The sequence below is a fragment of the Myotis nattereri genome (genome assembly GCF_964212035.1).
Source record: "Myotis nattereri genome assembly, chromosome: 9".
Classification (NCBI taxonomy): Eukaryota; Metazoa; Chordata; class Mammalia; order Chiroptera; family Vespertilionidae; genus Myotis; species Myotis nattereri.
Genome location: NC_138084.1, coordinates 20,482,519 through 20,507,818, shown reverse-complemented (window position 1 = coordinate 20,507,818; position 25,300 = coordinate 20,482,519). Strand labels below are relative to the sequence as shown.

Sequence of the window (25,300 nt, the reverse complement as noted above, 5' to 3'; positions counted from 1 at the left end):
GGCCACAAATTGTTCCCAATTAAAAACCATTTTTCATGTCATTGCACAAAGAAACTAATTACTAAACTTTTATAATACACCAAAAAAGTATATTTTTGCCAATCTGACAAAATAATAGGTATAATTTTGATTCACCTATTAGATGGATAGTTTTGTGTTGGCTACTGTCATTTTTTCATTTGACAATCTAAGGGGGAAGAGGTCAGTGCCCATGACTAACTAGTCAGGTATTGCATGTTTTAAACTTTTTTTGTGGCACACCAGTTGAAAATCATTGAGTCAGAGGAACATAGGACGGTTTCTAATAAGCAATTCCTTCAGTTTAGTTGACCAGAGAATAAGGAACCAGTAGAAAGATGTAGAGTTAATGGCGACACTGACAAACAGGAATTACCTGAACTGCAAATTTGATGTATAAAGATTTTCCTGAGAGACCCTAGATTCCTAAAGGCTTTATACACAAAGATGAGATAAAGCAAGTAGATAATTTTAAATTATAAAGAAGTCACACAAAAATGACTTACCATATGTTTTTTATCCCAGTTGAGTCCTGTGAAATATCCTGTAGTAATAAACTTTTAAAAAGAAAGGAGACCAAAGTTAACAGATGATAAATTTCACCACCTCAACATAGTTTACTCTGGAGATTCTATTTTAATGTATTTGCCTGTGATTCTCCCAAACCTCCCAGTCTTTCCACCTGAGCATCAGAAGAGGAGATGTAAGAGATGCTCAGCACTACCCAAAGACTCTTTGCTAGGGTCAGCTGGGAGAAGCAGGCCCCTCTTTGAGTTCTAAGGTATTCCTCTCAGATGTTTGGCCCAGCTGGGCTCCAAAACAAAAGATAATTCTGGGTTCTGGGTCTGAAAAGGAGAAAGGTGAACTGTGTCTGCTCTGAGTAGATGGCAGACAACTTTCTCAGGCTGGAACTCTCTAAGCAAAGGCTGATATGGGGGCCAGAATCTAGTATAATGATCTCAGCCATTTTGGGGTCGGGGGAGAATTGAGGAAAGATTTTATTGTAACGCACACACAATAAGCAACTGGTACAAAAAAGGCCATTTCTGGTAATTCTGTTGATAATTTCTTTCCATGATTTCTCCCATTAAAGTACAGTTTTCAAAGCAACCACCATGACAAAGGAAGCATCGAATTAGTCTATTTTCTTCTGTTGCAAGAATCCCGAATACTTACTGTCCCATCTATAGTTGTATCAGCAGTGTAATGAACACAATGTATACTAACTATTCTCTGAACTCCAAGAACTGTTGAAGTCTCTGCTGATCTTCTGCAGATGCTTGAACAACATTCAGATGTTGACAAATGTAGTAGTTATTCGATAGACAACAGTTTTTAGTGATGCTGTAAATGCAAATCTTAATTTTTATAAGAAGCATCCACAGGGTTCCTGAAATCCAAGGTGGAATTTAGGAATCATGAAGAAGCTTGGAGTACTTGTCAACTACCCCTTGCAGCATCAACAATAATTACTGGTAGTGTAAACTGGACAATACCAAATCTATCTTCTGTAAATGCTGCTGCCACTGAGACAGACCTTCTAATGCGCACCCAAATATCTGGGGGGAAAACCCAGCCTGAATGGAGGCCTCTGGATGCATACTGAAAAAATACATTATCAGCACCCATTTTGACAAGAAATTCTTAATCTGTTCACATTTATTCTAAATCTATAATAAATCACACTGGGCTGTCTAGAAAATTCATTCATTTGCTGATCAGAAGCAGAAGTCCATAATCTTGGCCCTTTTCTTATTAGCTGAGAACAGTGAGGTGACCCATAGCAGGCGTTTACATAAAAAGTTCCAGCCATCCAACTCATTACACTAGAGCCAAATGGGGACCCAAAGGGACTTGCAACATCGGTGTAGGTAATTTTGAGAAAACCAGTGATGTCTTTACTAATGGTAGCAATGAAGGTCGAGGCATATGACTAAATTTTGGGGTCTGAAAAGTAGTTTCTTCTGGGGAATTCAATTTCTTGGGTTCCATTGAGTATGAGGAAGGCATTACTCTTCCATTTGTAATAGCAGCTTCTTGGCAGAGAACCAGTTTCTGAGTCATATCATTTAAAAGGTTCAAACACTCTCTTGAAATGGCTGTCTGATTGTGGGGATATCCACCTGGGTGTCTAAGACTAAAACCCTCTTGTCTTCATGAAAGAGGCTATTGACAAAGCAACATCAGGTCCTGCAAGGCCAAGTACTCTATGATGAGGGCCAGATTGCTGTTCAAAATTCCCTATTACTCATTGAACAGACTGTCCAACCTCAGAGGGAAGGCAGGGGAGGGGAAGAGGGGGAAGAGTTCATCCAAAGGACTTGTATGCGTGCATATAAGCATAACCAAAGAACACAGACAGTAGAGAGGGTGAGGGCATGTGCTGGGGGTGGGAGCAGTTGGGGAAAGGTCAATGGGGAAAAAAGGAGACATATTTAATACTTTCAACAATAAATAAATTTTTAAAAAAAAATTTGTTTTAAAAATACGGAGGCATATTACATGATAAGGCACCTAATTCTAAGAGCAATTCACCAGTTCTCTGAGAGAGGGTTTACTTATCAGTACTCTCAGCACCTAGCACACTACTGAAGATATACTTTGTGCTCAGTAAATATCTTTTCAATGAAGAGTGTAGTTTTTAACAAGCAGTCTGCCAGGATTTAAAATTCATGCCTGCAGATCACACAGAGTCACACTGGGAAAATTCCTGTTGTGAAATGGGCAAGTAAGGAGTTGTTCGGTTTGATTTTTCTACAGTGCGATATGTTTAGTTTGAAAATCATATTCAGTGTTATTTATATTTAGAAATGAAAACTCTACTAATTGTCTTTGAAATGCAAATTATTTAAAAGGCATGAAATATTTATGTTCATCTAAAGAGAACAGCTAATGCCCAGCTGGCGTGGTTCAGTGGTTGAGCATAGACCTATGAACCAGGAGGTCACTGTTTGATTCCCGGTCAGGGCACATGCCTGAGTTGCAAGATTGCTCCCCAGTAGGGGGCATGCAGGAGGAGGCAGCCAATCAATGATTCTCTCTCATCAATAATGTTTATATCTCTCTCTCCCGCTCCCTTTCTCTCTGAAATCAATAAAAAGATGTTTAAAAAATAAAAATAAAGAGAGCAGGGATTTTAACAAATGAGACTACTATTTTTCATTTCATCCATTTGTCTATTGGATGATTCATTCATTCATCTACTGTGCATTAAGCATGAGGTTAAGTCCTGAGAATGTAACGGCAATTGAGACAATATCCTTACCCTCTTAGGAGTGTATGTTCTATTGGGGGAAACTCTAATGAGTCTACCCTTAAATATTGTGGCACAACAACGGGAGCCACGGCTGTGAGGATTGGATGGAAATAGCACTATACTAAGAATTTTATTTATGGCTCTATAATTAACGAGATGAGTGACGCTCATAAAATTGTCTTTTGGGATAACAAGGGGATTGAACCATAATAATTATCTTAAACTTCTTGTTAAGCTATGGAAGTCAGTGATTCTATGAGTGCTAGCTAGATATGTTTAAATTATTAACTTCTCTCAAACTCAATTTCCTTATTTGCAAAGGGGAGAATGGGATATTTACCCATTTAATCCCCTAGATTGGTAGAAAAGAGCTAATGCCTTACTACATACACAAGGGGCATGGAAACCTTTAAATACTGAATACCTGAGAGTAGTTATTGCTATAATGATGATGATAGTGTCCAAATAGAGTCACTTTTTCTGTGGAAGAGCCTGGTCTCCTTGGGGACCATGTTCACGGGATTCATTATTCTAGGATTCAAGGCAGTCTTTATTTTTTTTTATTGCTTAAAGTATTACAAAGGGTATTACATATGTGTCCTTTTTTTTTTTCCACCCTTGACAATCCCCTGGCCTCCTCTACCCCCCAGTGGCAAGACAGTCTTTATAATAATTTTTCTAAAGCTCCTGACAGTACTCACAATAAGTGCTCCCCAGAATGTATATCCTGTGCAGAAAACAAGTGGAAATTTTTGGGAGAAAAGGAAGTAATTAACTGCAAATATAGTTCCAACGCCCATAATGATCAAGGCAAGCAGGATCTGGATAGCCTGTGAAGAGAGAATTGGGTACATGAGGTCACAAGTGCCCAAGTCTTCGGACCTGCTCTCCCAGGTCCCTTGGACTTCCCTCTAAGCTCCTTAATGCATTCCTCTTTCCATTGGCCAACCATGCTCAGATTTTCAGGGGCCCATTGTCTCTTTCCTCATCACATTTGCCTGGGTCCTTCAAGTTCAGATGGTTTACTCTCGTGCAGCACTACTTGCTATATCTCCTGGTGTTACCAATTTATCTTGTATCAGATGAATTTGAGTATATGTCCTCTTCCTGAGGACAGAGACTACAAACTACTCACCCTTACATTTTTTCCCTTCTGTAGCATCTGCATCCTGTTATTATCCCCACACCCCAACACACACACATTTCCCACGTACACTGTATGCTTTTGGGATTGTAGCTCAGCCCACTTCTCTAATACTTTATGAAGTTTGCTGATGCAGAGCAGAGAGACTAGGGTAAGGTTGTGTCTCATCTCTTTATGCAGCGGCCTGACAAGAGCGGAGAGTAACCTAGTGGACTTATCAGTCTGCAGGGAGGGGAACTCCATGGTGGTCGTGCAGGGTCAGTGGCTCTTCTCAGGGCAGAGCTGCTCCTTCAGCATTCCAGGCTTTGTTCCCGGGCCACACCTCTGTCTCACTGTGCCTGCCACAAGTAGTGAATTTACTCTTGTCCCTTCAATGTGCATGTATGCCTGAAATTGTTTGTATGTGTATGTCCACTTTGTGGATGACTTTGGAGCATTGTGATTTTTAAAGAACTCCCAATGCCTTTAACAGCACGAAGTGGAAGGTTCAGCTCTCTTCCCATGGCTTTTGCTCCAAGCTCAGAGGTGCCACCACACCCTGATGTCGCCTCCTCAATAAAATATTTGGAAAAATTACACCGATTTCTTTACATCCCCTCTGCTGTGATTCAAAGACAGTACTAACTCTTCATGAAACAGCGTGAGGATTTCCTCAGGGTCGGGGAGTTTGTAATTATAGGTAAATATTCTATTTCTCAGCGTTAAATAAGCCCTCAGAAACACGACTAGGACATGAAGCACACTGTGCATGTTTCTAAACAGAATTTCTATTTATCTTGTTTATTAAAAAAAATCTAGGGAAATCGTATCATTGGCTCTTCTACTGATGATCTAATTATTTGTACAAGCAAATGACTTACAAGTATTTATGATTAATCAGGAAGGATACATTGTGGCTGAAGGGGGCGAGGGGAGAGCCCACTCCCTTCCTGAAAAGCCTCTCTGGAAATATACATGGAGAAATAACCTCTTTGTTCCCTTGCAGGGAGACCCATGGATGGGAGAGGACTTACCCCCAAGACTCTTGGCTCTCCTTTGAGGAAATCCAGCAGAGAGCTATGAGGCCAATAGGGAAACGCAGTCAGTATAGTTTCTTTCGGTTGGACAGAGATGGTATGGGCCGATCTTTTGACCTTGAGTGATGGATCCATGATTCAATGGCAAGCTCTATAAAAAGATGGAATGAGTGAACATTGTAACCACCATCATGGTCTTCCCTCAGTCTTACATGGAGTCCCTAGCAATGAGCCCATAGTGATTTCTCCACTCAGTACTAGAACCACAGAATCATAGTCATTAAGTCATAGTGTCTTAGAATTCCAGAGCATATCCAGCCCCCTACCTTCCTGGTGAAGAATCCAGTTATCCACAAGACTTACTTTCTCATCAATTTATTTAGAAACAGACAATAAATGTAAAAACAAATTCCAGTATCTATATTCATGAAATATAAAGGAACTAAAATGTATAGAATATTTACTATGCTCTAAGTGCTGTACAAGGTGCTTGTTTTTAACATGTATTTCTGCAGTGCTGAAGCTGAGGTACAGAAAGGCTAAGTTGCCTGAGATCACATACCATGGAACAGGGGAAGGAGTCAAACTTTGTTTCTGTCTCCAAAATCTGTGCCATTTCTACTCAACCATGCTTCCACCCCCTTTCAGAAGCAGATTCCCACTGGTAGTTAATGAACTGTCTCCTGTATTGTTTAACCATATTCCTTTGTAGTATAAAAATAAGTCATTAAGAAGGCCCAGTTGCAGTTGCCACTTTAATAGAGCATATTTTAGCTTTCACAAAGACCAGGAAAACTAATTCTACTCAAGGTCTTCCTGGTTCAAAGGATACAAATACAATTAAAATAGTATAAAGTAATATAAAGTGTCTTTTTGGAATATTTCTTTCCACATTAAGCCTTTATATTCCTATATTTGCTATTATTTTAATTATTAAATCATAAAGGCAAACAATTTCCAAAAAAACTATGTACAAATATTATATTGAGTATTTCCTAGTTTGTGGCAACCACACATAGCAGGTTTCTCAACCTTGGCACTGTGGGCATATAGGTCCTGGTAATTCTTTGTATGGGGAGTAAGATGCATTGTAAGATGTCTCCAGACATGGCAAAATTTGCTTCCCGGGGGAACAAAATCATTCCAGGTTGAAAACCACTGATGTATAGAAATAATTGCAGAATGTGACCTCTTGATTTTTTTTATATATATAGACTGCCTCATTGGTTTTTACACCCAAACATCAGAGAAGGTATGTATTCCTCAACCCAACATTTTTCTGCCAATGTTTATTCAGGTAAATTTTAATTTATGTGCCTACAGTGCAACACAACATTTTAAACAAGAAGTGTGAGATAAGTCTGTATTTAAATTTTAAGCAGAACTGACAGACCATCAGAATCATGTGGAGTTTTGAAAAGCCTGCTGTGCAATAAAAGGAAGTGCGCCCCAGATGGTGCTGACTCTAACTGTAGCCACACACTTCACACACAGCAGCTGTTACCAGCGTTGTGATTATTTTGGTGAGCAAGTAATTTATAACCTGTTAATTTATTTCTTATATGTAGATAGTTTACTAACTTTTACTTACATTTTAGGGAAGTGGATGAGAGTTTAGGTTGAATAATAGCATATATTTTTTCCCTTTAAAATTATGAAAAAGAACTGTCTTCATGCAGAATTATTGATTTTTAAGAATAACTTACTGATATTAAGCAGGACAAGTTTATAATTTCAAATGCCTTGGTTATTTCAAAATGCATCTCATTTTATCATTTTGGTTGTCAGCCTCTTCCCTTTCCTCCTGCTTCTTTCAAACTTCTTTAAAATGGATTTCTAATATTTCAGCCTATGGACTCAGACCAGTGGGCAGGAACTAAGCTATTGTATGGGGAAATGAAATGACAGAACCCTTTAGGGGATCTATAAGAGGGTGACATTCTTTAAGTGGAAAATGTATTTCCTCTTGCTTTCAACCTACAAAAGACCACTCTTCCTTGAGTTTTACAAGTAACACTTAGCCCCTAATATGTGCCAACACTGGCCTAAATAAAATGAGATATTTACTACTCCCTTATTAAATCTGTCCTCTTCCTGAGTTGCCATGTCACCTTGCCAACAACCTGGGAAGACAAGTTTTATTATCATACCCATTTTGAAGACATAACTGAGTACCTTAGTTACTGCTGGTAAGTGGTGGGGCTGAAATTTGAACTTGGCTTTTCCTCTTCCATTTTCCATGCACCAATCCAGTGTGTATTTGTTTTCTATTGTCATGTAACTACCACAAATCTAGGTGGCTTAAAACAGCACACATTTATTATCTTGCCACTTTCGTGGATCAGGAGGTGAGGCATGGCTTAGTTGGGTGCCTCTGCTCAGGGCCTCACATGGCTGCAATCAAGGTGCCAGCCAGGTTGTGTTTTCATCTGGAGGCTCGACTGGGGAAAACCCATTCTTAAGCACATTCAGGTAGCTGACAGAATTTATTTCCTTATGGTTGCATGAGTAAGGACTCTAGGTTTTGTTGGCTGGAGATTAGAGGCTGCTGTCAGATCCTAGAGGGTGCCCTCAGCTCCTTGCTGCCTCACATGGCTGTTTACTTACTTCATCAGACCAACAAGGAGAATCTTTTACCAAGTTAGGTAAGATTGGAGGAAGGATTGGAGAGTTTGTGGTAAAAATCTGAGTACATGTGGCTTAGTCACTAATTTTGAGTTACCATTTTGGGGAAGCTGCATTTTTTTAAAGATTAAGAGTGAGAACTCAAAGTTCTAATGTATAGTATGTTAAAGATTTGCAATGTCTGCCTGGACTTGGTTGAAACCATTCACTCTTCTTCCCATGAGTTTATTAAACCTTCCTGTGAGGTTCTTGCCTAACTGTTTTCCCAAAGGGAATGTGGTAGGGAGGCAAAGGAAGGAGTCAAAATGACTCCCAAATTTCTGACTTTAGAAACTGAGTGGGTGGTCATTTCATCTGCAAAAGACCACCAGGCTGGGGTGGTGGGAGGAGTGGAGGAGAGTTAAAAACAAAAGATGCAACCTTATTGCACCTTCCATCAGTTTGGAATATTATCCCAGACAATTCTGAATATAATTCTCCAGTTAGTCTGAACAAATTTTCTATTAACAGAAAAAGAACCAACAAAACAAAAAAATAAGAAATAGATACGGGATAAAATATAATTGCATCGCATAGCTTGACTTATGGGATAAAGAGGAATCTCAAAGGTTCTGCACCCCAGTTTAAAATATTCACACATACACACACACTTAAAAAGACTCAAATGGGAGCTGTAAGTACTATGGAAAAAAAATAGCAAGTGAAGGGTAAAGAGGGTTACAATATTATGTAATTTGGTGGGAGAAAGTTATATTGAGGTTGAGAGATTTGACAACTTGAAAGAAGTGAGAAAACAAGCAATGAAAATAATTGCAAGAAAAGCATTCCAGAAAGAGGGGCTTGCAAGTGTAAAGTCTCTGGAAAAATAATATGTCAAAGCCAATGTGACAGGAGTAGAGGGAACAAGCAGGAGAGAAGTCAGAGAATGGATTAGAGAGGAAAGAGTTTAGAATTATAAGAACTTTAAGAACTCTGACTTTTATTCAGAATGAAATGAAATGGGCTTGAGCAAAGAAATGACATGATATGATTTTAGATTTTTAAAACTCTCCTTGACTGCTGTGTGGAGAAAAGGCTGAGTGATGTGGGTGACCAGTTGGTTGCTCATTGCAATAAAGCCAATAGGAAATGATAAACCAGAGTACTCATGAGATGGTGAGAAGTAATCAGACTCGATATATTTGAAGTTAGATCTAGCAGGGTTTAATGGTAGATTAGATATGGTGTGTGAGGCAAATAGAAGAGTCAAGGATGACTCCAGGCTTTGGGGAGATGATGTTTTAAATGAATTTGACTATGGAGAAGTGAGGGATGGCTCAATAACTAGACAAGCACAAGAGATCAAAAGTAACTGTTTAAAAATGTTTTTATTCAATTACAGTAGAGAAACAAGAGAACACATCATATATGCACAGCACCAGCAGCCAGATAAAGGAAAAAAGAACACTTCTAGGAACCGTAGGCCTTCTGCGTCCCCTTCCAATTATTGCCCCCAAAGGTGACCATGCTCCTGATTCTAACACTCTTTTAGTTTTGCTTGTGTTCAAACTTTATTTTATAAAAATGGAATTATACAGTATGTATTCTCATATGTAGCTTTTGTTCCCCTGAACATTATTTTGTGGATTTATCAATGTGGCTGCATTGTACTTTGTTCACTCACAGTACTATCTACTACGCCATTGCCTAAATATACCACAGTTTTCATTTGTTTCTTCTACTGTTTAGTTGGATGTTTGCCTTTGGGGGCTATTATGTGTATGACTTCTATGGCCATTTTTGTACATGTCATTTGGAAAATATACATGTGCACATCTGCTGCATATTTCCCTCTGAGACAAGACCCAACACCTAGACTCAGGAGCAATATTAGGAATCTCTTTATTTGGTCAGCCATGTTGTTTACTCCAATACAATAATAAAGTTGATATTATTTCTATATGTCTAATTTATTATTCAGTCCAGAACTTAGGTGGGAGAAAGCATTGTGATTGTGATAAGTTATAATCTTTGAATCCAGATATTTAAGAATAAAGTCATTAAATGAGACAGAACATTGAGCTATATTTAATGGAGAGGAATTTAATCCATTCAACTGACAGAAATGGAGCCATATATTTTTAAGTATTTTTAATTAAAATGTTCTCACAATCCTAATATCTATTATTTAAGCAATATGCATGTGAAAATAGAGCCTGCAGACACATGACTTAGCCAATTCACACAAGCACAAAACAGCAAATTTTCTCTTGCTATTTATGGATAGACAATCACTTTCTGTTTAGTTTACCAAAAAAAAAGTTTATACAGCCCTAGCTGGCTCAGTGGATAGAGCATCAGTCTGCAGACTGAAGGGCCCCCAGTCAAGGGCACATGCCTGTGTTGCAGGCTTGATCCCCAGTAGGGGATGTGCAGGAGGCAGCCAATCCATTATTCTCTCCCATCATTGATGTTTCTATCTCTCTCTCCCTCTTCCTTCCTCTCTGAAATCAATAAAGATAAATTTTTTAAAGTTTATACATTTTATGGCCATTTTGGAAGACAGGCTAATAAAATTTTACTGACCTGAGCTCTGGGGCAATTATTTATAAGAGCAATAAAATTACTCATATGGACAAAATAAAAACAAAAGCTATTTTTTAAAAACTTTCTTCCGCAGTCTAGAGTAGCTGAAATTTCAGGAAAGCCTAATCACACTTTGTCATGAGCACTGGATTTCTCCTTCCTTTTTCCTCTACATCCAACAGTTACTCATAGCCATACCCTTGAAGAAGTCTTTGACATGTTTGATATGATCTTGTGACTGAGGCAAGGAAAATGAACTCTAGGAAAGATCAAAATTGTTAATAGTTTTAAAACTCTGATTTTGGAGACTTTTTAAATACATATTTATAATGCATTCCCCCCAAATGTTATAGAATACTAGCTCTCCCAACTTTCCTATAATATATAATTGCAACAATATTAGTTCAAACAAATGCCATTCAACAAATGTCTGCTAATTATGTTGTCATTTTCTGATAAGATCATAATTGAATCATAATTTGTTCAATCCTCTTAAGTATTTCTCTCTCATTTCTACTACAGCTTTCAAAGATTTGGGTCCCAGCCCTAGCAGGCTTGGCTCAGTGGCTAGAGCATCAAACTGCGGACTGAAGGGTCGCAGATTCGATTCTGGTCAAGGACATATGCCTGGGTTGTAGGCTTGATCCCCAGTAGGTTGCATGCAGGAGGCAGCCTATCAATGATTCTCTCTCATCATTGATGTCTCTCTCTCTCTTTCCCTCTTCCTTCCTCTCTGAAATCAATAAAAATATATTTTTTAAAAAAGGATTTGGGTCCCATTTAAATTTAAAATTATAATGTCAAGACCTAAGAAGAAGTAAGGAAGAACACAGGAAAGCATAAGTGGAGCAGAGATGTCCTAGTAAATCTCATCACATTCACAAGGGAACTGGGCTAGGGAGGCAGGTGGCTGTCCGTGACAAGAGTGAGGAGATGCAAGTTCTCAGTCTCAGCTCATTAGTCTGTATCATTCATTCTCTGTGTGACTTATCCAAGCCTTGGTTCTTTAATAAGGAACTGGGTCAGTTGAGTCTAGCTTCATCTTAAGTAATTTTCTAACTGGTTTGCTACGCACTAGGCATCAGCTGGTCTTTGATGACCAGCGTGTCATCATGAAGGAGCCCTTTAATTGAACTCTTTTCTCACTATAAAAGTCGCCTTCCACATATACCCAGTGACCTGATCATCATAACTCAAATCTTGGGACCCAGCAGGCATCATGTGACACGTCAGAGTACTCACCCCAGGGTTGCTGGAGTAGACCTGTTTCCACCAAAAGACAGAAGCATATGCAGCTAGTAAGTGCTCCAGCACAGAGAAGATAAGCATCACCACCAGCACACCCTGCAAATCAGAACAGGGATGGTTGGTGCCATAAGCCAGCCCTTGTGCCTGACTGAGAGGAAACTGGGGAATGAAGGCTCTAGTCATGGAGAGCACAAGAGACAGAGAAAATCGTTTAATTCTCTCTTCTGCTTTCTCTTTTGGATCTCTTAACAGAAAAGGCGGAATAAGCAGCAACAGTTTCATCTCACAGAATATTATGCTAAGTGAAATAAGCCAGTCAGAGGAAGACAAATACCACGTGATATCACTTATATGTGGAATCTAATGAATAAAATAAACTGACAAACAAAATAGAGACTGACAGTTGTCAGTGGGGAGAGGGATTGGGAGACTGGATGAAAGAAGGTGAAGGGGTTAGTCAAAGAACATATACGCATAATCCATAGACACAGACAACTATGTGGTGATGGCCAGAAGGAAGTGAGGTGGGGGCTGGATGGAGGTGGGCAAAGGCAGAGAAAATGGGGACATCTGTAATAGTGTCAACAATAAAGAAAATAAATAAATTAAAATAAAATAAAAACTTTCATCTCAGATCCTTGGTGTCCCACATTCTGAAATAAGAGTAATCCATTTATTCGTGGTGGCTTTTATTATTTCCTTTTCTTCTTTGCTGAGTTTTATTATAATGGTGTTTTCAGGTGTAGATCTGTTTTTATTTATGCAGTATCTGTCTCAGTGCATTCCTTCAGCCTAACAAATTTTCAGTGATGTCTCTTAAATTCTGACAAATTTTCAGTGATGTCTCTTGGCATATTTTTTCTCTCCCATGCTGTCCCACTAAAGCTCAGATTAGATGTGTGTTGAACCTTTTCACTGTGCTGTATCCTCCATGTCTTTTAATTTCTCATTCATATTTTCCAAATTTTTATCTTACCTTGTTGTGTTCCATATGATATAATCAGACCTGCATTTCATTTTGCTGTTTATTTCTTTGGACAGGTTGACTCTGCTATTTAACTGATATGCTAAGCTCTTAACACCAAATATTATAATTTTCATTTCTAAACTATTATCATATAATTTCTAATTCTTGGGCAACTATATAATTTCAGTGTGTGAGTGTTATTGGGGTATGGGGATTCTTTGATATATAGGAAACTTATAAGTTGGGTTTATGGACATCTCCCTAGATCAGTGATGGCGAACCTATGACACGCATGTCAGAGGTGACATGTGAACTCATATTTTTGGTTGATTTTTCTTTGTTAAATGGCATTTAAATATATAAAATAAATATCAAAAATATAAGTATTTGTTTAACTATGGGTGCAAATATCAAAAAATTTCTATATGTGACATGGCACCAGAGTTAAGTTAGGGTTTTTCAAAATGCTGACACGCCGAGCTCAAAAGGTTCGCCATCACTGCCCTAGATCAAGCATGTCAAACTCAAAGGCTAACACAATATATTTTATTGATTTTTTTACAGAGAGGGAGGGAGGGGGATAGAGAGTTAGAAACATCGATGAGAGAGAAACATCCATCAGCTGCCTCCTGCACACCTCCTACTGGGGATATGCCTGCAAACATGCCCTTGACTGGAATTGAGCCTGCTGGCAGATGCTCTATCCACTGAGCCAAACTGGTTAGGGCTAATTTTAGGTTTGATTCTGATAGAATCTTAGGAGTTTCACAGATCCAGGAAGTTTTTAAGTTAATCCTTTTATTTGAGGTTCTTCTCTTTTATATATATACTAGGGGCCCGGTGCACGAAATTCGTGCACTGGGTGTGGGGGGGGGGGGAGTGTCCCTCAGCCCAGCCTGCTCCCTCTCACATACTGGGAGCCCTCAGGCGTTGACCCCCATCACCCTCTGATCGCCTGATCGGCCCCTGGCCCAGGCCTGACGCCTCCGCCAGAGGTGTCAGGATTGGACAGGAGACCCCCATCTCCCCCCGATCACTGGCTCTGGCCCCCACCCAGGCCTGAGGCCTCAGCCAGAGGAGTTGACCCTCATCACCCTCCGATCACCAATCACCGGATCGGCCCCTTGACCAGGCCTGAGGCCTCCAGCAGAAGTGTCAGGCCTGGGCAGGGGACCCCCAGCTCCCCACAGTTGCAGGCTCCGCCCCTGCCCAGGCCTAACGCCGCTGGCCTAGGCGTCCGGCCCAGGCAGCAGGGACCTGCAGTGGCAGTGGGGGGCGCCGCGATCGTGGGCTTCGCTTTAGGCCCAGGCAAGGGACCCCTAGCTCCCGGGACTGCCAGCTTCGACCTTGCCCAGCTCCCATCGCTGGCTCCACCCCTACTTCCTGCTATCACTGGCCAGGGTGGAAAAGGCGCCTGATTCTCCGATCATGGCTGGGGGGCAGGGCAAAGGCGGCCCCAGGGCCGCCTTTGCCCTGCCCCCCAGCTCTTAGCTCCCCACTGGGTTTCAGATCACTGTCAGTGGCAGGGGGCTTCTTCCTGCTTTCCCTTTTGCCTCCCTGCATTGTGCCTACATATGCAAATTATCCGCCATCTTGTTGGCAGTTAATTTGCATATAGCCCTGATTAGCCAATGAAAAGGGTATCGTCATACGCCAATTACCATTTTTCTCTTTTATTAGTGTAGATTTTTTATTTGGATGCCATATGTGCACAAGACTTGGTGAGGTGATTTCATCCCAGAAACCTTTATGGCAGATTTTCTTGAAGCTACTTAGTATGTTGGGCAGAGTTTTCCTTGTCTTATTTTCATAAATATTCCATTTCAGCATCTAATATTCTTACAGGGCCCTCTGTGTGCATTCCCTGCTTTCTGTGGAGCCTCAAATCCTACCTTGGGCATTAAAACTCCATGATCCAGGCCTCCATGGTTTTCTGGTCTCAGCTCTTGTTTGGTGGCCTGGCTTTAGGATTTTTCTTAGTTTCTGGGACATATGATATTTTTCTTCCTTGATTTCTTTCTTCCTTTCATCCTTCCTTCCTTCCTTCTTCCAACCAGGGTTATGTATCACTAATATTTTTTAGTTTGTTGCTCTTGCCCAAGTTATCCTTGTGTTAATAAAGAGAGTGAACTTTTAATACTGCTTAGTCAGCAAAGGTACAACTCCTCTGATGTTGCAGGTAGTTCTCTTTGACTCCTGTTATGTGAGAGTGGGAGGCAGTTTGATGTGTTGAGATTAGTTTTCATTAAATACAGCCCCCACTATCCCAGTGGGGAGGATGAATCTCATAGCCCCATTGTTTTGCTTAACGTCTGCCCTGCACGACAGTTGTACTATCTCCTGGGCTCTTCATGTTGACATCTAACCAGGTGGGCTTCTGTGTTCTTCTGCTTCCTCAAGCTCCTGGATCAAGGGTAGTTTGGACAGCCTCTGGATCACATGGATAGCTGCACATAAGGGTGTGAGTCCAGACATTTGGCACCCATTCTCTGTGATTCATGAGACAGGTAGATCCCACATAATGAGAGACAGTGTCTTTGTCTCTACAGCTCCTACAGAGAGGAATCACAAAGGAAGAAATCTTTCTCCATAAAGGGCCAGAGTTGATGGTTTTAACCTCTGATCCAGTATATAGAGAGGATTAACTAAGTCAGCATTGTCATCATCAACAGGTGGTGACTATTAAGTTTGGGGGAAAGGAGGTAAGAAAGTGCTGCCCAGAGATGTTGGCATTTCTGCTAGAAGTCGCATCCAATGGTGATCCATCTCCCATCCTCCTCTCACTTTCTGCCAGACCTATTAGGCCAAAGTATAATAATTATATGTTTAGGTTTCAGGTTCAAAATCCATATCTAACTTAATATAGGATACTTGTATCTCAAATCAAATGAAATTCAAACAAAGAGGTGTGTTTCTGGGATATTCATTGAGGGGGGGAAATGCCTGTTCAAAAAAGGGGACACTTTGAGAGTTAAACCTACTGAGAATGGAATTTTTTTAATTTAAGAAAGACTACTGTAGGAATGGATTACCCACATCCCTTCTTGATTTCCTTTTTCAACTTTGCACAATGCATGCCCCATATTTTGCAGTCTGCTGACGGAGCTCTTTCAACCATATTTTCTTCTGTCTGTCTTCAGACATTCAGACCAACAGGGCTAGGGACTGCTGAAAAAGCAAGATTATGCAAAAGGGAGACAGAGATTTCACATGACAGGAGACTCAATCTGAAAGTACTTACTGTGAGACTGACACCGTCCAGGACACAATCCTTGACTTCATATTTTGGATTAGGGTACTCTGAATAAGGCAAGGAGGATAGATGCTCCTTTTCTGAGTCACACAGTTGAGAGGCAGTCCTCAGGGCTACCAGGCTGTAAACGAGGAGGAAGAGTCCTGCTCCAGCGACAACAGAACTCACTGCATTAGAGGTCAGGCTGCTGATGGCCTGGAAGAGAAATTCTGCACTGGGGTCTCATCAGAGAAATAGCACATGATTCTGATTCCTTCCATCCACTGCACTGCAACTAAGCTTCCCTCCTTCCATCCACTGCACTGCAACTAAGCTTCCCTCTAATCTGCATAGTCCTAGTGGGCACATACTGTGTCTCATTCATCTCTGTGTATCCCTCCTCACTATCTAGTTCATTGCCTTATATAATTAGTAAATGTTTATTGAATTAGAAAATCTATGGATTAATTCCTGCTTTGGGAGAAGGGTTCCTTACTCTCTGCAGCAATGAAGATAGAAGTGGTATCGCCAATATCTCCCTTTACTCCTCAACAGACTTAGAATCATTTTAAATATGGCCTTTGGTCCCTCCTGGGAAGACCAATCTATGGCTTGTTCTTTCATAAAGAAGCAGCTTCAAAGAAAAAGGAAGAAGCAAATTGGAGAAGTTGGAATACATTCTATAGATGGATCAGGCCTATAAAAACCTCATCACCACACTCACTCCCGGGTCATAGTCTACATTTTGGAGAAATGGGCTCTTACAAGATGTGACTCCTGCAAAGACATTGATGTACCAGATTCCCAGCGCATGCTCTTTTCTGTTTAAGCACCACTGTAGGATACCATGTGTTGGGGAGGATGGTTGCCCTATCCTCTTCTGCCTTGACCCAGTAGCTATATGGATTCAAGTTTCTGAGTCCCTGAAGGAAGAACAGAGTGAATGGGCAGCACCCTGGCCAGGAGCTGCCATGAGGGCAGCAAGCCCTCATATTATCCTGTGTCCCACATGTGGAGCCCATATTGTGTCAGGTCATCCCAAGCATAGTTTTTCCTTTCAGTGTATTCAGGCACTTGGGAAGCCATCTGTGAGATACACATGTTCATCTTTCACATTTTGTAAATAAGAAACCTGAAGTCCAGAGAAGGCAAGAACTTTTTCAAGCACACAGATGGATAGGGGACTGAGCTGGGATGGGAGTAAAGGTTTCCTGATTCCAAGTCCAGAATTCTGACTCCATCCATGCTGTAAACTCTTCAACACCCTCTCCACTGATTCTGGGGTTCAGACTCTAGCTTCAAGCACCAGGAGCATATACCAGTATAGTACATCTTATGTTCTCTCATCCATGGCTAACCAGACCTTGGATCTCCCTGAGTCAGGATATGGCCTTTCCCTAAGTCCTCTTTGTGGGCATATGTCAGGGGAAAAGGAAAGGTTGCTATGGAGAAGATCAAAGACCTCAACTTCCACCCACTGCCTCCCAACTCCTGACCTTTGTCAGGAGAGTGACTACAGGATGATAATTCCTTGTTCTCAAAGGAGTAAATGAGATAGCCAGAGAAGATCTAAGCCCACACACCTCTGCTTCTGTCCATGCTATTTAGGGAAATTGACACATTATTGGATAGATTTTTCTAGAAAAAAAAATAATCATTAGGATCTAGCTTGGATGGTCATCTACCATATCCAGGGCCAAGGTACGTTTTAAAGAGTCCTTAGTATATGTAAAAATTTCCACTGTTTGGAGCTCCATTATGTAGGGGAAAGAATACTGGTCTGAAGGCAAGGAATTTGGGCTTTACTCCTAGTTCAGCCAGTGGGCCAGTGGGGAGAACTTGGGCTCCCTCACTTGCTCTGAGCCTTGTTTCCCTAACTAATCAAATGGAAATTTTGAACTGGAAGAATTAACTCTGAAGTTCCTCTTATACTTACAAGGAGCTTAGTTGATTTTTTCCCAGAGATAATGGAAAGGATTCCAGTAATGGCAAACTGCTCAGAAAAGAGAGAAATAATCAGTTCAGTTGTTTTGTGGAAATGTATCAATCACTCAAACAATAAGTAATGTAAAACTTTCAGGGAGATGACACTGTAGTAATGGTGTAGGTCCATATTGATAGAGAGGTCTGATTTCTGCCCTTGGGATGTTTACCATTGACTGAAGAATCAGCAGATGTGCAGGAACTGGAGTTAGTTGTGTTAGTGAAAATCAATATGAGTTAAGGAAGCCTGGAGCCATATTACTGAAAATCAATACGAGCTAAGGAAGCCTGGAGGTATGCATGGAGGGAGGAGAGTTATAAATTACAAGGTTGACTACTAACCCAGGCCTAGTGTCTGAGCTAGAAATCACCATACAGCAGAGGTCTAGGGATATCTAGTTGTTGCAACAGGCCAGACTTGTTTAGAAGCTGTATCTGCAAAGCACTTGATATGAGATGGAAGCATCAGGAAACTCCCCACTTAGAATCAACTGTTTTTCATAGGTTGAGGGGGTTCTTAATTATTTATATTTATTGTTAGAACCCCATTTTTTAATCACAGAATCTGATTGTAAATACAGTTTATGTGTATGGATTTTCTTCCTTGGCTTTAATTGTAAATACAATTTTGTTTTATGTGGGTGTTGTTGTTTTTCACTAACAATCATCTTGCTAGCCTTTTCTCACTAAATCATTATTCCTTTAAAGCCTTATTTGTATTGGCTGCAAGGTATTTAATCATATGGCTGATGTATAATTTATTCAGCGTATCTCTTATTGTTGGACATTTCACTCTTTGCAATGTTTCATTTTCTAAAGTAATTTCATAATAAATCTCATTGTACATTTAAGAAATTATGCTGAAACTGGTTTGGCTCAGTGGATAGAGCATCGGCCTGAGGACTCAAGGGTCCCAGGTTCCATTCCGGTCAAGGGCATGTACCTGGGTTGCGGGCACATCCCCAGTGGGAGATGTGCAGGAGGCAGCTGATTGATGTTTCTCTCTCATCGATGTTTCTAACTATCTCTCTCCCTTCCTCTCTGTAAAAAATCAATAAAATGTATTTTTTAAAAAATTATATGGTTGAAAGAAAGGAGATTGAAAATGACCAATAACTTGAAGGGAGAGAAAGATGGGAGCAGCCAACAGAAGCACTTGGTGGTTCAAGATGCAGAAGCACATGGGCTTCAAGCCGTTGGTGTAGGTGGCCTGAGTTAGGCTGGGAGCCAAGGAAAATGGAAAGTACAGGGTCAGATGTGAAGAGTCTTTCATCATGAAGCCCCAGAAGTCAATATGGTGTTAAGGATCCAGTTGGTGGGAAAAGGGTATTCTGAGAAGCTAAAATGTTGGTTAAGCTGTGGCTTAGAGATCTGGTTGTCACAAAGAGGATCCAGAATGAATTAATTCTAATGGGGGAGCTATAACTACTGGTTAAACAGAAAGGTCAAGGGCAAATTATGCTTTTGGTGCAGGAGCAGGGCCTTCTTACATCACCGCACGATTTGCGTCCACACAAGGGCTGTATCCATACAGGAGTGACGCCTTGATAAAATTCATTTGCCCAGAATGTGTACTTTTTTCCTCCTCTGTACAGGATATTACATAGAAAAGAAGCGTGTGTAGGAGGTATGACTAGTGTCCAAAAGAAGGTCCTTTCTTCATGAGTCCTAAGATGGAAGGCAGCAACCAAGGTTTCCAAGTGCTCAGGATTGCCGTTGAACTTATAGCAAGAGTATACCCTGTCTTGCATGAATTTTACCATTGCTGGTTTAATTCTCTGCAAACCTGTGGCATCTACCACTTGTCATTTTATTTTTATAATAAAATGACCTTTTCACTCTATATGACAGGTAGACTATTCTTAAACTGGAGGGAATCCAATGGCTTCATTGAAGGCCCAAATAAGAATGCAAAAAATGTTACATTTTTCCGGGAGCATACTGTAAAGCCAGGTTAGAAATGCTGGTATGTCCACTGCATTATCTTCTTGTCTTCTGTCCCATCCATTCACTACCTGAGATTCTCACGTAAGACCACTGATTAAGCCTCTCTCTGTTCTTCCTGAATTGCAGAGACATGATGTGAGATAATAAGAGAAGGAAAATTGGAGGTCTTAGCCTTTTTCTCCTCTCTCTCCACTTCTAAGAACTGAGTTATTCCATTACTTAGCATGCTGTTAGCATTTATAAAGCATATTCCCGCTTGGATACCCCATTCTACTCACGCACAGAGCTCCTACAAATGGGTACCCGGACATCAACATGGTGGAAACTGCTGGCTTGAGGTGAGAAGAGTAGGGAGAAAAAAACAAAATAGCTCCAAAACTTGAAATCATCAGGCAACACAGGATATGGATACTCTATAAGAGACAAGAGGAAAAATACTAGAATACACTTTAAATAGATAAAAGTGGCATTTGAATGTACATTGTGAATTATAAAGAATACTAGAGGCCCAGTGCACAAATTCCTGCACAGTTGGGGTCCCTCTGGGTGGCCTGTAGGGATCGGGCCAAAACCCACAGTCCAAAGCCGCCTACAGCTCCTACCTGCCACTCTCACTCACCCTGGCCCCGCTATGCCTGCAGTGGGCTCGTGCCCAATCAGTCCTGATAAGGAGAGGCTCATGCTGCCACAGCAGTGCTCACCAGCCATGAGCCCTGCATCTGGGGCCCTCCCAAGGGGAGTGGCCTGTGGAATCAGGCTGAAACCAGCTCTACAACATCCCTCAAAGGGGTCCCGGATTGCAAGAGGGTGCAGGCCAGGCTGAGGGACCCCATGAGAGGGCTCCAGGACATGTCCAGCCCATCTCACTCAGTCCCAATCAGCCAGACCCCAGCAGCAAGATAACCTACCAGTCGGAACATCTGCCCCCTGGTGGTCAGTGCCCATCAGCAACTGGTTGACCAGTTGACTGTCTGCCCCCTGGTGGTCAGCACACATCATAGCGAGCAGTTGAGCAGCCTGAGCATATCATTAGCATATTACTCTTTGATTGGTTGTTCGGTTGTTCTGCCATTTGGTCTATTTGCATATTACCCTTTTATTATATAGGATTAACATGTTACAGTTTGTCATATTAAAAAGGAAAAATGTGCTAGAAGGAGCTAATAGGCATTCTCTAAGAGAATTCATATGTTACTAACATTTTTTGTTTTCTGATAGGATTATTAAACAAGCAAATCAGGGAATAATTATATGCACATTTTTTAACTTTATTTTGAAAATGTTGACAAATTTTTTATGGTTCTAGGAAAAGTAGATGGAGAAAATCTTTTCTGGACAGCAGTCCAGTTACATGGATATAGAAAGCAAACTTACCAAGAAAGTGCCAATAAAGGGGTCAATTTCAATGGAAATAAAATAGAGCAGGAATTCTTTAGTGCTGTGATTCATCTTATCTTATTCATCACTGGATTTTAATAATAATTGCTATTTTATGAAATCCATGATGATAATGGGTTTGCTGAACACTCTCTACATTCTGGCTATTCATCTAATCTTATTTACAGATAAGAAAAATGAGATACCAGAAGTTAAAATAACTTGTACAAACCAACACAAATGGCCAAGACTCAGGAGTGAGGAATCTTTTTTCTGCCAAGGACCATTTAGATATTTATAACATCATTCTAGGCCCATATAAAATTATCAACTTAAAAATTAGCCTGCTATATTTGGCCAAACATCTAATTAAGTCACCCCTAATGCCTTGGCAGGGCCAGACCAAATGATTTCGAGATAGCAAGAAGTAGTTGGATTCTATATGTACTATGAAGATTAAACCAGTAGCATTTGCTGAAAGTTTGAATGTGGATTATGAAAGAGAAGAATGAGCCCCACTGGTACGGCTCAGTGGTTGAGCACTGACCTATGAACCAGGAGGTCATGGTTCAATTTCCTGTCATGCATGGAATGCAGGTTCGATCCCCAGTAGGGGGCATGCAGGAGGCAGTCAATTAATGATTCCCTCTCATTATTGATGTTTCTATCTCTCCTTCTCCCTTCCTCTCTGAAATCAATTTAAAAAATTTTTAAGAAAGGAATAAAAGTTGCCTCCAAGTGTTTTGACTTAAGCTTCTGAAATGATGGAGTTGACATTGATCTGAGATGGAAAATATTGTATGAGGTGTGGGTTTGGGGAGGAGTATCACGATTTCAGTCTTATGTAGGATAAAGGAGAGATGTTTAGTAGATATCCAAGTGGAGATATACCAAGGAATTTATATGTATGAGTCTTAAGTTTAGAACAGAGATCCAGGCAAAGGATATAGTTTTATTTCCCCATGTCATATTAAAGATAATATTTAAAGTCATATTACTGGATGTGGTTGCCATTGCAGTAGATATAGAAAATGAATAGAAGCAAGGATTGAGCTATAGAGCACTCCAAATTTAAGATCAGGGAAATTCATCAAAAAACTATTTTTTAAAAAAGCATAAAGAGAACAGCCAAGGAGGAAAGAGAAGAAAACAGAAGAATGTGATGTCCAAGAAGCCAAATAAACGAAATGTTTCAAGTAGAAGAGTGGTTAACTGCATCAAACACTTTCATTAAATCAATAAAGTTAACAACAGAGACTTGAAAATTGGGTTAGTAATGTGGAGTAAAGGAGGCAAATGCCATTGGATGTGATTCAAAAGTAAATGGAGAGCCCTAGCCGGTTTTGCTCAATGGATAGAGTATTGGCCTGTGGACTGAAGGGTCCTGGGTTCAATTCTGGTCAAGGGCACATCAATTCTGGTCAAAGGCACATGCCCAGGTTGCAGACTCAATCCCCAGTAGGGGCATGCAGGAGGCAGCCAATCAATGATTCTCTCTCATCATTGATGTTTCTACATCTCTCATCCTCTCTGAAATCAATAAATTTTTTTAAAAAAAGAGTAATTGGAGGCATTGACCTCCTACCTTTTAGAGGACAGTTGCTGGGAAGGCAAGTAATGAATAGGGCATTAGCTGGAGAACATGAACTTGAAAGTATTTGACTTTGCTTTTTTGTTTTCAAGACAGAAAAATCGGAGTAAGATTCTGTGTTATGAAACTGATTAAAAATTTTGCAGTGAGAATTACTGGAACAAATGATAAGGGATGGAATTTACTGCACAAAGGGAGGGTTGTCATTAATTAGATAGACATTTTATTCTTTTTAAAAATATATCTTTATTGATTTCAGAGAGTAAGCGAGAGGGAGAGAGAGAGAGAGAGAGAGAGAAACATCAATAAAGAGAGAGAATCATTAATTGGCTTCCTCCTGCATGCCTCCTACTGGGGATCAAGCCCACAACCAGGCATGTGTCCTGACAGGAAATTGAACCGTGACCTTCTGGTTTATAGGTCGATGTTCAACCACAGAGCCACACTGGTTGGACAGATATTTTATTCTTAGTAGCTGGAATGAGGAGAAAGAATGTATTGACACAGACATGGGTAATTGTACATGTGTAGCTGCTTATGGACATTCTATCCAGATTGCCTCAATATTTAGTATTATAGGAAACAAAGTAATAAATGGAGATGGAAGAAACTTATGATATTTGAAGGATGAGATGTGTGAAATAGTTTTCTGGGATAATAAGAAAGTGAATGGGTGAAAGAAATAGGTACTTTTAGGCAGATTTTTTAGTCCATTTGGGGTTATGGTCATAAACCAGAAGGGGTGTGTGTGTGTGTGTGTGTGTGTGTGTGTGTGTGTGTGTGTGTCTAACTAAGGTTAGTGAATTCAGGTATAGAGTAGAAAAATGGGCAGGGTGAGAATTAAACCAATGTCATCTCAGAGGGAAGGTGGTGGGGGGGGTTGGAAATAATCAACCAAAGACCTTAAATGCATATATGCATAACCCATGGACACAGTCAAGAGGGTGCTTACATGAGATTCTAAAGTAGGAGTATAGATGAGAAAGGAAGATTGGTCTGGAAGCATCCATGAAAAGCTAAGAAGACACTGTTCATTTCCATGCCTGGAAGTAAGGGTTGGAGTGGAAACAGTTCCCTCGGGGCTAGATTTCTGTTTGCACATAGACGAAGAGGCCTTTGAGGTGGGGGGAAACACAACTGGGGAATAAAGAGGACCATGCAATTAACTGACCCTGAACTCCAGAGGCCACAACTGGGCAGGTCTCCAAAGCTGGAATGAGTAGGAGTTGGGTCTTAAAGGGGCTATTCATAACCTGTGGGAATTAAAATCCTGAATCTGAAGGATGAGAATCTAGGACACTGAGGAGTCTTATAGTTACTCAGATAAACAGGGAGGAAATGCATGGTGAGATTAGTTCAATTTGTCTCACCTTAAAATGTGTAAGAACTGAGCTCAAAATGTGTAAGAAATAAGATGACCTAATTTAATCATATTGAGTAAAATTATACAGTTAAATCAATATTTCCACTATGTTAAGGCCAATTTATAAGAGACTTTATTGTGTAGATTACAAGTAGAAAAGACCCAGTGGTTTTTGTTGATTTAAAGAAAGGTCTGGGGAGGACATAGTCTTCCCATAAAGTCCCATTCCATGTCCCAATTAGCCTGGAGTCACACAGAAAAATAAATGACTCTCCCAGATCCATTGTAGATCTGTAGTCAGGAAACATTCACAATATTCCCCTAGTGTTCTCCTTATAATGAGGTGGACTTACTCCAACAACTGTGGTTTCTTTTTGATGATCATTCTGCAGTGTATCTTCTTTTTGGTAAATGTGTCCGGGTTTCTCTCTTTGGGGGATAATGATGTCTTTCAGAGTGGAGTCAAAGGCTTCCTTGGTCTTGGACTGTGACAGCATGATGCTAAAGACGCTGGAAGAGGCAGTGAGCTCAGTTAGGACCCAAGGTTTGACTTAATGATATGAAATTCCCACAGATCAGACTTTGTAGGAACTTAAAATTTTTCTGCATTGTCCAAGAGGTGATCAGTCCTTCAGGAGCATAACTGAATATGGGAAGCAAGGGAAGCATTGAAAAGCTAGCAAGCTTGATACAATCCATTCATTGAGAACAGAAAAAAAAATGTCCCTGGGGAAAAAACTGTAAACATTTGGAGGTCTCCCCAGCCGAGAGGCAGACAATTTAAATACAACTTGCTTTGCAGACTTGAGTGTATCGTTTCACTCTTTCTGACCTTAGGGAATTTGAGTTGATGGTCTCTAGCTCCAGAATTGTTCACATATTCTGGCAACTTGGCTTCTTCCTTGCTCTTGTGGTTTAATAGACCAAATATGCCATGTTGACCCCTTTTTCTAATCTTAATAACCAGT

At 40.4% G+C, this 25,300-nt stretch overlaps 1 protein-coding gene across 1 annotated transcript; it reads right to left on the bottom strand.

Annotated features, from left to right (window-relative positions):
* Positions 1-10,793: 10,793 nt before the first annotated feature.
* On the bottom strand, positions 10,794-24,832 carry LOC308523982 (membrane-spanning 4-domains subfamily A member 7-like; the record flags this gene model as incomplete). Its single annotated transcript, XM_081098096.1, has 6 exons — positions 24,686-24,832; positions 20,280-20,414; positions 18,008-18,064; positions 16,081-16,287; positions 11,867-11,968; positions 10,794-10,883 (listed from the first exon to the last, which is right to left on the bottom strand). The coding sequence occupies exons 1-6, from the start codon at positions 24,827-24,829 to the stop codon at positions 10,794-10,796; spliced, it is 735 nt and encodes a 244-aa protein (XP_080954222.1). The 5' UTR covers positions 24,830-24,832.
* Positions 24,833-25,300: the final 468 nt, after the last annotated feature.